The sequence below is a fragment of the Mustela putorius genome, unplaced genomic scaffold (genome assembly GCF_011764305.1).
Source record: "Mustela putorius furo isolate JIRA1106 unplaced genomic scaffold, ASM1176430v1.1 tig00000095_pilon_pilon_pilon, whole genome shotgun sequence".
NCBI classification, from domain to species: domain Eukaryota; kingdom Metazoa; phylum Chordata; class Mammalia; order Carnivora; family Mustelidae; genus Mustela; species Mustela putorius.
In genome coordinates this window covers 23,038,186-23,050,628 of record NW_025421280.1, presented here as the reverse complement: position 1 = coordinate 23,050,628, position 12,443 = coordinate 23,038,186, and the positions used below count along the sequence as shown (strand labels likewise).

General features: G+C 61.1%; 1 protein-coding gene across 1 annotated transcript in view; it reads right to left on the bottom strand.

The window, feature by feature from the left end:
- Positions 1–11,694, bottom strand: part of COL7A1 (collagen type VII alpha 1 chain) — a 31,452-nt gene extending 19,758 nt beyond the window's left edge. Inside the window, exons 1-37 of the mRNA XM_045080308.1 lie at positions 11,651–11,694; positions 11,472–11,557; positions 10,794–10,974; positions 10,002–10,161; positions 9,833–9,926; positions 9,580–9,741; positions 9,185–9,348; positions 8,978–9,107; positions 8,751–8,867; positions 8,492–8,638; positions 8,290–8,406; positions 8,066–8,215; positions 7,841–7,969; positions 6,908–7,051; positions 6,689–6,814; positions 6,443–6,586; positions 5,739–5,858; positions 5,433–5,576; positions 4,979–5,104; positions 4,734–4,880; positions 4,397–4,519; positions 3,914–4,060; positions 3,529–3,663; positions 3,297–3,443; positions 3,081–3,217; positions 2,445–2,571; positions 2,213–2,359; positions 1,954–2,126; positions 1,817–1,852; positions 1,706–1,732; positions 1,568–1,612; positions 1,432–1,494; positions 940–1,011; positions 807–842; positions 639–674; positions 402–473; positions 195–290 (exon numbers count right to left, since the gene is read on the bottom strand). Of these exons, the coding sequence (XP_044936243.1) occupies positions 195–290; positions 402–473; positions 639–674; positions 807–842; positions 940–1,011; positions 1,432–1,494; positions 1,568–1,612; positions 1,706–1,732; positions 1,817–1,852; positions 1,954–2,126; positions 2,213–2,359; positions 2,445–2,571; positions 3,081–3,217; positions 3,297–3,443; positions 3,529–3,663; positions 3,914–4,060; positions 4,397–4,519; positions 4,734–4,880; positions 4,979–5,104; positions 5,433–5,576; positions 5,739–5,858; positions 6,443–6,586; positions 6,689–6,814; positions 6,908–7,051; positions 7,841–7,969; positions 8,066–8,215; positions 8,290–8,406; positions 8,492–8,638; positions 8,751–8,867; positions 8,978–9,107; positions 9,185–9,348; positions 9,580–9,741; positions 9,833–9,926; positions 10,002–10,161; positions 10,794–10,974; positions 11,472–11,556 (4,206 nt within the window). The 5' untranslated portion in view covers position 11,557; positions 11,651–11,694. The remainder of the gene's footprint in view (positions 1–194; positions 291–401; positions 474–638; positions 675–806; positions 843–939; positions 1,012–1,431; positions 1,495–1,567; positions 1,613–1,705; positions 1,733–1,816; positions 1,853–1,953; positions 2,127–2,212; positions 2,360–2,444; positions 2,572–3,080; positions 3,218–3,296; positions 3,444–3,528; positions 3,664–3,913; positions 4,061–4,396; positions 4,520–4,733; positions 4,881–4,978; positions 5,105–5,432; positions 5,577–5,738; positions 5,859–6,442; positions 6,587–6,688; positions 6,815–6,907; positions 7,052–7,840; positions 7,970–8,065; positions 8,216–8,289; positions 8,407–8,491; positions 8,639–8,750; positions 8,868–8,977; positions 9,108–9,184; positions 9,349–9,579; positions 9,742–9,832; positions 9,927–10,001; positions 10,162–10,793; positions 10,975–11,471; positions 11,558–11,650) is intronic.
- Between the last annotated feature and the right edge of the window lie 749 nt (positions 11,695–12,443).

Sequence of the window (12,443 nt, the reverse complement as noted above, 5' to 3'; positions counted from 1 at the left end):
CCCATGACCCTGGACTACAGCTCCACTCCCCAATGTAAGGGGAAAGGTGAAGGTCAGGGACAAATCAGATCACGAAGGTCATGGGGGCACTGAGGAGTCATGGGGCACTAAGGGTCACATGGAGTAAGAGTGGCCAGTAGGGTTCAAATAGGGTCACTAAATCACTAGAGCACACGGAGGTCATGAAACCATACAGGGGTCATGTTGTCACCTTCACAGGCCGTTCCAGGGAGTCCTGGAAGCCCCTGGGGTCCTGGGTCCCCCAGTGGGCCACGGGGTCCAGGAAGGCCCTGATGAAAGAGATAAAGTGTAAAGTATGCCCCCACGGACCCCCGCTCCCAACCTGCCTTCCTTTGGTCCCCCACCACACATCACTTGCTCCCACACATCCTGGAACTTACTGGAGGTCCACGGTCCCCTTTCTGCCCAGGAAGTCCTGGGCCCTCGCCTCCAGTGACTCGTCCGGGCTCTCCCTGCAGGACAGAAAGCAGTGGACAGGATTCAGGGTATGGGAGCCATGAGGTGGGAGAAGCCCCTCGAGGGGACTCAGCTATCCCTTATCATGCAGGAGGCCCTGCACAGTGTCCAGCCTGCTCCTCCCTGGGCCACCTGGCTCCCCCCTTCCCCTCTGCACCTACCGGCTCCCCCTTCGGGCCTCGAGGTCCTCGCTCTCCCTGAGGACAAAATAGAGCAAAGGGTGACACCTGGGCACTGGCACTCTGACGCTGCACTCCCCCACAGCCCCCCACCCTGCAGAAAGGACTCTGGGAAGACACTGGATGAGCAAAGAAGGGAAGACAACTTACTGGTTCTCCGCGAGGACCAGGCCACCCTGGGGAACCCTGTTAATGGAAGTGGTCAGGACAGTCAGACACCCACCACCCACTCGAGCAAAGAGCCTGTCCCACCGTGGGACCTGCAAGGGCAAGGCTTGCTTACCTTTGAGCCAGGGCTTCCTGGAGTCCCAGGGAGGCCAGGGCTGCCTGGAGGGCCCTCTGCCCCAGGGAAGCCCTAAGGAGGCAAAGATGTCAGGGCAGGAAGAGGCCCTCCCTTATGCCCCTGGTTTGCTGGAGGAGCCCAGAACCCCACAGGTCCCCAAGTGTTCCTGGGGTGGAGCAGTGGGGCAGAGAAGCCACCCTTCTGAGCTCAGCGGGGCCTCATCCTGGGCACAAGGGCAGTGACGAGGCAGAGGGCCTTCCCTGCCTCTGGGATTTAGAACTTTCACCCAGGCTCCCTGGGGGAAATCTCAAAACTCCCCTGGTTGTTGTGCTTTAGGCCCTTTCCTGAAGTCTCTGGTGCGGTTTACAACGTCCACTTCGGCTTCTGGGAATACCCTTGTGGTTCTAACCCCGTTCTTTCTTTCTGTCTTTTAAAAAACCCAGGGGACACTTGCAGGAGTGTCTTAGGGGAACCTCAGAGGTTTCCACTCACCCTGTCACCCTTTGCAGCAGCACTCCCTGGGGGCCCTTGGGGGCCAGGAACACCAATCCTGCCCTGAGAGGAAAAAGCAGGTAAGGAGCCTGTGTGCCAGTCAGGGAGCAGAGGACAGGTGTGGGGAGGCACTCACCGGAAGGCCGGGGGGCCCAGGAGGCCCAGCTTGTCCTTTCAGGCCCTAGAAAGGGTGATCAGTGAGCTCTCTACCACCAGTCTTCTCCCAGCCCCACTGACCCCCAACCATTCTCTGCCTCCAACTAGGGTCACTCACCCTCTCTCCAGGTTGCCCCTTCTGGCCCTGGGGAAAGATATGTCCAATGAGGGTCAGAGGGGTCAGCCCCGGGTGTGGCCCTCACCGACCCTCTCAACCCTGGACATTTACCTTTGGACAATGCACCGTGCAAGGTTCTGGCTGTGGCTGTGGATATAAGATCTCCTGGAGGCCGGGCTCTTCTACCAAGGGTCCCCAGGCCCCCTTTCCCCTGCCAGCAACCCCTCCCCCACAGGAGCCTTGCAAACCTGGGTGGTTGAGCCTATCTGACACAAGGATGTTGCCAGACTACTGACTGCCCGCTCCAAGCTTGGACCATCATCCGTAGCAAAGAAAGTCTGGACAGGGTCCACGCCCGGCACCAAGCGACGCAACTGTTCTGGGTCAGCTCCGGCTTGGCCCAGAATCATCACTTTGAGCCCTAAGGAGGGGTCCAGCAGTCTGCATGACAACTGCGCCAAAGCCAGGCCGTCCCCAGGCCCCATTCCCACTGGCCCTCCTCCTCACCAGCAGCCTGGGCCTCACGGATAGGGTTGAAGATGTCACCTCTCAAGGGCTCATCGACAAGCAAAACCATTGCCCCTGGTACGTGCTGGCGGCGCCCCGGAGCATCCGGGGCTAACAGATGCCTGTGAGCAGTGACCACAGCAGTGCCTGGGACAAAGAACATGTCAGAAGCCATGGCCACCAGCTCCCCGTGGGGAAGCGCCCAGAGTCCACGTCCAGTGCAGTTCCTTACCCAGGTTGTTCCCACTTGGGTCCACGTAGGGGATGCTGCGGATTTTCTGCAGGATGGCGCCAGGATCGTAGGAGCTATTCAGCGGGAACAGTGGGGAGGGCCGATGACTGTAGGACAGGAGGCCAACCTGGGATGGGAGGGGTACACAGAGCTGGGGAGGATGGCAGAGCAAGAATGACAGGGCCTGGGGGTGCCTGGGTGGCTCAGTGGGTTAAAGCCTCTGCCTTCAGCTTAGGTCATGTTCTCAGGATCCTGGGATCTAGCCCTGCATCGGACTCTCTGCTCAGCGGGGAACCTGCTTCCTCCTCTCTCTCTGCCTGTCTCTCTATTTGTGATCTCTGTCTATCAAATAAATAAATAAAATCTTGAAGGAAAAAAAAAAAAGAATGACAGGGCCTGTGGGGGGAGATGCAGAGCTCAGGGTGTGGGACTACACTCAGGACTACACCTGAACTTGGGGGAGTCAGCAGTGATGGTAGGATAAGGAGCTAAGCAGCAGAAGGGGAGATCTGGAGCCTGGGGAGGGCTGGGATACAGCCTGGATCACTGGTAGAGGGGGCTAATGATCACTGCTGTGAAGCCTGGGTTGGGAAAGGGCTGGGATCAGAAGGAGTCTGGCTATCTCTGGGGCCAAACCTGCACTGCCTGTGGCCCGAGAGGCCCAAGTGCAGACACCAGACGCTCCAGGGCTCGCTTTGCAGCCTCCGCACGATGAGCATTGTCCTGAGTGGCGTGCAGCAGGAACACTACATCCATCAGGCCATGCGCACACACTGCAGGAAGGGCGCTGTTACTGAAGTGTCTAGCCCATCTGGCTACCCCCTTGGGCCCCTCCCACCGTGCCTATCATACCTGGGAGCTGTGTGACAGAGGCCTCAGGACCCCGTACACCCTCCCGGATGGGTATCAGTGAGAAAATGTAGGAGAGGCCAGGCTCTAGACCCGTCACCTGCTGGGAGCTCGAGATCCCTGGAAGTGTCTGCGAGGCCCCAGGGATGTCTGCAGGGGATAAAACCTGGTTAAACGGGAGGCCTCCTGTGGAACCCCAACTGCCAGCCCATCCCAAACTTGGCCTCCACTTCACCTTGGCCAGGGCGTCTGAGTGGCCGCCAGGACAGGATGTAGCTGGATACTCCAGACACTGGAGTCCAGGCCAGGGTCACTGAGTCCACTGAAGTGTCCACCACACGCAGTTCAGTGCTTGGGACACGGGGTGACTCTGAAAAAGGTATCAAAGACCAGGGATCAGAGTCTATGTCTTGAGAACCCAAAGGGGAGAGATCACCTGAGGAGGTTCTTGGGTTAGTGAAAGAAATGTCACGGGAGATCGTGCTGGGGGTCACCCCAGGGGCAAGAGTGGTAGGAGGGCTCCAGGAGGAGTCACTAAGGGTCATAGGGTGCAGGATACCAGGGTGAGTCATCAGTGGGGGAAAGCTCACACCAGGAAAGAGTGGACTCTCTGGGCTCACCAGTGTGTGCAGTCACTTCCGTGGGGGGCCCTTCTCCAGCTGACCCCAAAACGCTCAGCCATATGCGGTACTGGGTGGCTGGTTCTAACCCATCCAGTTCATAGCTGCTGAGATCGGGCCCCAGGACCCGGGATTGTTCCTGGCCACCTGGGGCAGGCATGAGAGTGAGGACCCAAAACACACGGAAGGATGCTACAGACCAGCATTAATGAACTTGCCCACCTCACCGACTGACCCTGCCGACCAGATCCACCCTCCTAACTGATCTTCCCCATTCTCGCTGACCCTGTTCACTTTACTGACCCTGCACGACCGACCTTTATTGATCCCACCCACCGGACTGACTGATTCCGAGCACTGTCACTGATCCAGCAAACCACAGACCCTGCCCACTCACGGACCTCGCGTAACTCGCCAGCCCCGCCCCCAGCCCCGCCCCCTCTGGTCCCTGAGCCAGCCCCCCGACGCGGGGACAGCTCTCACCCTCGGGTCGCCAACGCAGACGGAAGCCCTGTGCCCCGGGCACCGGGTGCCAGCGCAGCCTCAGCGAGTGCTCCCCTCGCTGCACAACGCGAAGGGTCTCCAGTGCTGGCGGAGCCTCAGGCGCTACAGAGAAAGCCCCGGCATCAGGGAGGCCCCGCCCCCACTCGCTCCTGAGCCAATGCCAGACCAATCCTGGAAAGCGCACCGCCCCAACCGGCTCCTCTGCCTATCCGAGGCTTCATCCCTCTCCCTCCTCGACCCCCGCCGTGCACAAACCCCGCCCCCAAACCGTCCACGCCACCAATCCAAGGCTAGCCCCAGCCCGAGCTCCGCCTACGTGTAGTGACGACAATGGAGACGGGCGCGCCCTCGCGGTCTCCGACCAGTGCGGTCACTCGCACCGAGTAGCTGACTCCGCCTTCGAGGCCCCGTATTTCTGCGGAGTCCGTGTTTCCTGGGAGCACCTGCTGTCTCGTGGGGCCACCTAGGCAGGCAAACATGGAGCAACAGTCGGGGTGGGGGTGGCTTACCAGAGAGGGCAGTCCCAGCCGGGAGGGACAAGGGCGGATCAGGGAAACATACCCTCGCTGCGGCCCCAGGCCAGTCTGTAGGCTGTGGCTCCAGGGACCCCTACCCAGGTGACCCGCAGAACATCACTGGAAGCATTGAGGATCTGCAGCTTGGACACACTGCCCACGGGTGCAGGGTCTGGGGGCAGAGGCAGGGTAAGGGGCCAGGGGCCACTGGATGGCTGGAGGAGAACGGGGTGGCAGTGCCAACATGGTCCGTGCAAGGAGGTCTGAAGGTCAGTGAGAGGTTAGTATGGACAGGTCAGTACAGGCAACCTCTGAGAGGGAGGAGGTCAGTGCCCCAGAGTGGGCAGGGTGGGGTGGCCAGGAGGTCGCTGAGGAGGGACACTTAGTCAATGTGGAAAGGTCACCGAGCAGTGAAGGAGAGGGCAGCTGAAGCCGACGAGAATACACAGTGGGCTGGGGTAGCTGATGAGATGTTTGCCAGCTGGCCAGGATTCACTCACCTGTCCTCACAAGCACGGAGGTGGGGGTCCCATCCACACCAGCCACACGGGCCCACACACGCACCGTGTACTGAGTATCTGGCTCCAGCCCATCCAGCTCAGCCACTGTGGCCTCTCCAGAAACGAGCTGGGATTTTTCTGGACCTGGGAGTGGGAATGAAGACAGCTCCAGGGCTGGGTAGCCTCTGCCCTCCAATGCCCCACCTGGACCCCTAATTAACCCCCATCCCCCATTCCACCCAGACCTGCACCCACCCCTGTGACTCTCCAAAACCTCCAGTCCCCTCCAAAACCCCTGGTCCTCACCACGGCCTGAGTGCCAGGAGATCCTGTATCCCGTGGCACCAGGAACCCTGCTCCAAGCGATGGTGACAGATGAGCTGCTGGTCTGCGTCACATGGACAGTCCTCACTGGGCCCAGTGGGTCTGAGGGGGAGAGGCAATGGAGAGTCTCATGGAGGAGACAGTGGAGGGTCTGATGGGGGAGGATTGGGGGACCATCTACCGGAAGGCTACAGAACTCTAAAAGGAAACAGGGATCTGATGGGGGAGGTGGTGAATGGGCCAGATCGGGGAAGATGTGGGGGTTCTGACAGAGGAGACAGTTGCAGTCTGAGTGAAGCAGGTGCTAGGAATCTGAGAGAGAAGAGGGTCTGACAGGGAAAACAATAGGGTCAGAGGAAGCAGTGAGGGGGTATAAGCGTAAGTCTTAGAGGAGAGTCAGGTGGAGCAGAAAAGGCCACGGGAGCCTGAGAGATGAGGTGGTGGAAATCCGAGGGCAAAGAGTGTGGGATCTTTGAGGAGAGGCAAAGGAGTCTAAGGAAGGGGGCGCTTAAAAGGAGACAAGGGAGGCCGAAGGGGAAAGCAGGACTCTGAGGGAGAAGGCAGCGGGAATCTGAAGAGGGAGACTGTGACTGATCTGGGGCGAAGCAAGGGTCTGAGAGGGGAGGGCATGGGGGTCCAAAGGAGCACTGGAGATAGATAGCCAAGGGGCTGGGTCAGGCCCTGACCAGTTTGAACCACGATGACCGCAGGGGGACCCTCCTCTCTTCCTCGCAGTGCCGACAAAGCCACCTGGTAGGACGTGCCAGGCCGTAGCCCTGTGATATCTGTGGAAGTGGATTCTGGGGGCAAAGTCTGGCTGGACTCTGGACCTAGGGTCAGAGGAAAGTGTTGACATGGCTCTTGCCTGCCCCCTCCATCCCCCATACCCTGACCGTTCCTCTCCATAACCCTCCCACACACTCCACACCGACCACTGTCTGTCCTCCAGCTAATCCGAAATCCACTGGCTCCAGGAACGGGGCCCCAGGCCACCCTCACTCGTGTAGCATCCGATGCCACGACTCGTAGCCCTGGGATGGCAAGTGGGGTTTCCAGTTCTGGGGGTGAAAGATAGAGATCAGAGGTCAAAATCAGGACTGCAGTGAGCCCGGCAGGCAGCTGTTCCCCCACAGCCCTTCTGCAGTACTCACCCCGGCGGACCGTGAGGATGCTGGCGCCCCCCTCGCGGGCGCCCACCCGAGCAGACACCCGCACAGTGTAGCTTAGCCCAGCCCGGACATCATCCAACTCAAAGGCCGTCTGACTTCCAGGAAGCACCAGAGTCCGTTCAACTCCTAAGAAAGCAGGGTAGGCGGGCAGGGGTCAGTGAGACACAGAGATGTGGGATGATGGCAGTCAGTGACAGACAGTGACACAGGATAATGGACCAGTGATGAATGGAGACCCAAGATGATAGAGGTCTGTGGACAGGGACATGGAATGTATGACGAGAGAAGTCACTAGACAGTCATAGGAATTGACAGGTCGGGTGCCTGGGTGGATCAGTCGTTAAGCATCTGCCTTTGGCTCAGGTCATGATTCCAGGGTCATGGGATCGAGGCCCACATCGGTCTCCTTGCTCAGTGGGAAGCCTGCTTCTCCCTCTCCCACTCCCCCCTGCTTGTGTTCCCTCTCTCTTTGTCAAATAAATAAATAAAATCTCAAAAAAAAAAAAAAAAAGGAATTGACAGGTCATCAATAGACAGGGACATGGGGTAACAGGGGCCAGTATTGGGTGGGGCCAGTATTGGGTGGGGACTGTCCATGCTGAGAGCTCAGCATGGACAGTGGTTCCAGCTAGAATCCCTGAAGGACAGGGACTGAGCTTGTACTTGTGGAGAAGGGGGCGAAGCTGCAGCCAGGGATGTGGGGCAGCGGCGAGTGGAGACAGACCCTGTGAGAAGAGGGGCTGAGGCAGGGCTGGGAGCAGACACCCAACGACAGATCTGGGCTCAGTTGCCACCTCGGGCGATGGATGGAGAAAGCTATAGAAACCCAGAAGCAGAAAGAGATTGGGTGAAGGTGCAGTCAGGCCCCAACAGCTGGATCTTTAATGTGTGTGAGTGTGGCTGTGACCCCCTCACCCTGGGTACTGCGCACAGCAAAGCGGTACTCGGTGGCCCCGGGAACTGGGCTCCAGGACACTCGCACCCGCTGCCCAGGCAGCTCGGTAGCCTGTAGGTCCATCACAGGGCCCACAGGCAGCTCTGGCCCTGTTGGAGAGTGCAGCATGAAAGTCTGCCCGGCCCTCCGCACCACCCCCCACCATCCCTTCCCCTGTCACGAGGCCAGGCCCACAGAGCCCTCACCAGTGGGGACCACGGTGGCAGGTGTGGCCACCTCACGGCCCTCCAGCAGCGTGTAGAGCGTGAGGCGGTACTCAGTGCCCGGCTGCAGCCCATCCAACTGGTAGCGGGTCACGTCAGGGGGCAGCACCACCTTCTGCGGCGCCCCCAAGCCTGCAAGATGACAGGGTCAGGCCAGCTGAAGCCAAGCCCAACCCTGCCTGCCCACCCCTCTCCCCTGCACGGACCACTCTCACGCCGCCATTCCAGCCGGTAGCCACGGGCCTCAGGCACCAAATTCCAGGAAACGAGAATGGACGTGGGGCCCAGGATGACCGGGCGCAGGGTCTGTTCAACAGAGGCATCTGCCCAGGGCACGCGGGACGTCAGCGGTCTCGGTGCCCTGCCAGCCTGCCCACCCTGCCCGAAGAAAGCCCCTGGCCCTCTCACCAGTACGGGCAGTCAGGGAGGTGGTCGCCCCGACACTCCGGCCGAGCAGGCTGCTCACAGTCACCTCGTAGTCTGTGCCAGGCTCCAGGTCACGCAGCAACACTGACCCCTGCCCAGGGCCCAGCTCCTGCTGCTGTGTGACACCGCCTGCACGGGGGGCACAGGAGGGTACAGGGGGACACGGCAGGGGTGGTCAGTGTGCCCTGCAGACTCTGAGCCCTGCCATCCCGTCTGGGGTGCGGGGTTCCCCCTCACTCACCACTGAGGACCCGCCATGTCACACGGTAGCCAGTGGCACCCGGCACGCTCCGCCAAGCCACCAGGAGGCTGTGGGTCGTGGTGTTCTGGATGGTCAACTCCGGCCCCTCCAGGGCAGCTGGGGGAAGGTGCACCAGGTATTAGCGGAGTCAGGGGTGGCGGGGGGTTACTGGGCGGTTAGGGGAGCGGAGTCAGGGGTTAGGGTCAGAGGTTAGCAGAAGTGCTCACTGGTCCGGGCTGTCCCGCTCACGGCCTCCCCGATGCTATTGGCGTAGAGGGCTACCACGGTCACTTGGTACTCGGTCAGTGGCCGGAGACCCTGCAGCTGCGTGCTGGTCTCACCAGCGGGGACGCTCACCTGCCCAGGGTCAGAGGTCACTTTACCTTGCCCAGCTAAATCCCCAGCCCCCCACCTGCCATCCCTGACATCCTTACCTCCCGCCGCTCACTGGACAGTGGCTGCCCCAGCCCTGTCAGAGGAGCATACTGGACCTTGTAGCCAGTCACAGGGCCACTGGCCGCGGTCCACTGTACTCTCAAGGACTGACTGCCTGCTTCAGACAGCACCAGGTCTCGGGGACCGGAGGTTGAGTCATCAGCTAGGAAGGGCAGGGAGTCAGGTAACCAGGCAGGAGGATCAGGGGTCAGACTTAAAGCGGAGCATTGGGGTCAAAGGTCAGGAGCCCCTGGGGTAGCCCCTGCCCTGAGGGCAGGACACGTGGACAGTACCCCCAGCCTGTCAGGGGCACATGGGACGGCATCACCACTCCCAGGTGGGGGGCAGGGGGGCAGGGGTCCAGGTCAGGGCACAAGTGTGGGCAGAAACTCACTGGGCAGGGTCACAGGCACACCCCCTGCAGTCGTGCACACTCTCCGGGAAACAAGAGGCAGCAGGGTCCTCAAGATACTGAAGTCATTGACGAAGAAGAAGAAATCACTGGTGGGCTGTGAGGCAACTCGCCTCAGCTCCTCGGGGTCGGCATTCTTGATCCCTGAGGGGACGCCCAGTCAGAGCTCAGGGGTTCCCATGCCCTCTGACAGGCCCCCGCCACAGCCCGTGTGTCATCTCAGCTTGGCACTCACCCACGGCAAACAGCTTGACCCCCTGTCCCTTCAGCCGCTGGGCAGCTGTGTCCACCAGATCCTGGGACTTCCCGTCTGTGATGAGGATACAGACCTGGGGCAGGCGCACGGGGTCAGTCAGTGTGCCTCAGCCAGCTAATGCGGGGGGCAGGGTAGGGGAAGAGATCACCTTGGGGACACCAGGTCGAGCCAGCTGGGGCAGGAAGACGTGGTCAGCCACGTGGAGAATCGCAGCCCCCGTGCGCGTGTTGCCCCCCTTGTAGCTGAGCTCACGGATGGCTCGGATCACATCGCCCCCTGAGCCAAGTGCATCGAGGCCAAACTCTGTCCTGTGCAGGGGAGGGAAGGTGGCAACAGACTCGGGGCCAGGACCTGTTCTGGCCCTGGCTTCTAGGAGGCCTCTGGGGTGAGGTTTGCGAATACCAGGTCCCCTTGAGGGTCCTCTTGGTTCTGTGACTCCTGTCCTCCACCTCTGAAGCCAGTCACAATCTCCTTTGGTACCCCTCTGTGCCCTGCCTGGGGCTGGATTCCTTGGGGCTCCCTGCCTCTGGGAGCAGGATGTCTGGTTAATTAAGTGATTGTGGGAGGAAGGGTCCGGTTGTAGGGAGGTGGCCGTTGGCCAGGCAGGGAGGCCCTGTGGGAGGGGAGAGGCCGAAGGCATCAGGAGGCTGAAACAGGGACAGTCCGGTAGGTAGGCAGGGGGCATCTGAGACCCCTGAGCTCCCCATCTCCAGACCAGAACACACAGGGCTGTCTTTGGCAGGACACCAGCCCAGAGGTGTCTCAGGTGTAAGGACTCGACCCAGGAGATCCTTGTCTGTCTCCAGAGGAGGTTGTGGCTCGGGGAAGAGGGGTCTGGGTTCCCCAAAGCCTGGCCTTGGGGTTTCTGGGCTCCCTGCTCCTGTAGGGGGAAAATCCTGGTGAGAGTTCCAGGTCCCCAGCTCCAGGGGCCACCACTCACCGAGGATCATCGCTGTACTGCACCGCAGCAAAACGCACGCCCTGTGCGCTGGCCGCCCCCGAGAAGGGCAGCACAAGTCCCTCCAGGAAACCTCGCACTTCACGGAAGTTGCCTCGGCCGATGGACGAAGAACCATCAAGCAGGAACACGATGTCGGCGGCGTAAAGGCGTGTGCAGGTCACTAGGGCGGGGAGGAGCTGTGAGGCTCTCTCCTTGGAGACCACCCACCCCTCCAGGCACTGTGGTCTCTTGGCACTAAGGGTTAGGGAGGATGGAGTAGGCCGCAGAGGTTAAGCAAACAGGCTCAGGCTGGCTGGGCCCTGGGAGCCTCTGAGGGAGGGACAGAGGAGCCCTGAGCAGACTCTGTGGGGGACTGGTGTATGCAGAGAAGGGATAGCCTGGCCACGGGTGTGGATCTGGGACTGAGGTCGGCCTCGGGGGGGCCAGCGTGGAGTGACAAAGAGGGGGTGACCCAGCTTGCATTCAGGGAGCCAGAGTTTGGGATCCAACAGGATAGGATGAGGTTTGGGAGACCAGCAGGGGGAGCGGAGGGTTTGGGGAGTCTGGGGAGAGTTAGCAGGGATGCAGGCAGGGTTGTGGAGGTGGGAGGGGTCCCAGATGAAGGTCACGGGTGACGGGGTGAAGCGCCCGGATGAAGTCCTTCCCGGCGGTGCCCACCTCTCTCCCTGTGCTGGGCCCGCGCGCGGAGCGCCCCTGCCAGGATCCCGGCGCAGAGTGCGGCCACCAGGAGCGGCAGCTTCATCCTGGGTGGAGGAGACGGTCAGCTCTCTGTCCCTCATCCCCCGCAGCTATCGCGGTGGGAGCCCAGCCCACCCCTATCCCTGTCCCGGTCTTGCCTGCCCGTCCACGGGCTCCCGCCGCCAGCCGTTGCTGCAGTCCCGCCGCCACAGCCGAGAAAAGTCCCCGATCAGGGGGGCGGAGCTGCGGGCGGGGTCCCAGGCGGCCCGCCCCCCACCCAGCGTTCCGGAGGCCGCGCCCCCACTACCCCAGCCGGGTTAGACAACTTGACTCTACTGAAGTGTAAAGCCCCCCACCTCCTGTGGCTTCCGGGACTCCCCCCAGAAGGTTCTTGACCCTCCAACCCTGCCCAGGGTCAGAAGCTGTGGCTGCTTTAAGGTCAGAGTGACTAGTGATGACCGCTGGAGGCAGAAATTTAGATAGGTTAGGGGGGATGGAAGAGACGGCAGGATGGTGGTGGGGGGAGGCTGCAGCTGGAGATGACTCACCCCCCACCCCATGGGGGTGCCCAGACAAGCCTTCAGGCCATGAGTCCCGCCGGCCACTCCTGTGATTCAGCCATCCCTGTCTGTCTGGGATCTCCTGTGCCCCACCCCAGTGCCATTGACAGCTGGAGCAGCCCCCAGCAAATGAGAGGCTCTGGGCTCATCCCAGGGAAACCAAGGCACCACTGGACTGCGTCTGCCAAATGCGCCCCCCTCACCTTGGGAAGAGGAAGCCGGGAGGAGAGAATCAGTGTCATACGTGCGAATGCATACGTGTCCATCCCAGCACCCCACACCCCCTGCCATGCCCTGAACCAGTCCCAGGCAGATGCCATCCAGCTGTGTTTGCACGGAGGGGGACTTGTCCACATGTGCAGGGTGGGACCACCCACAGTGACAGCTCAAC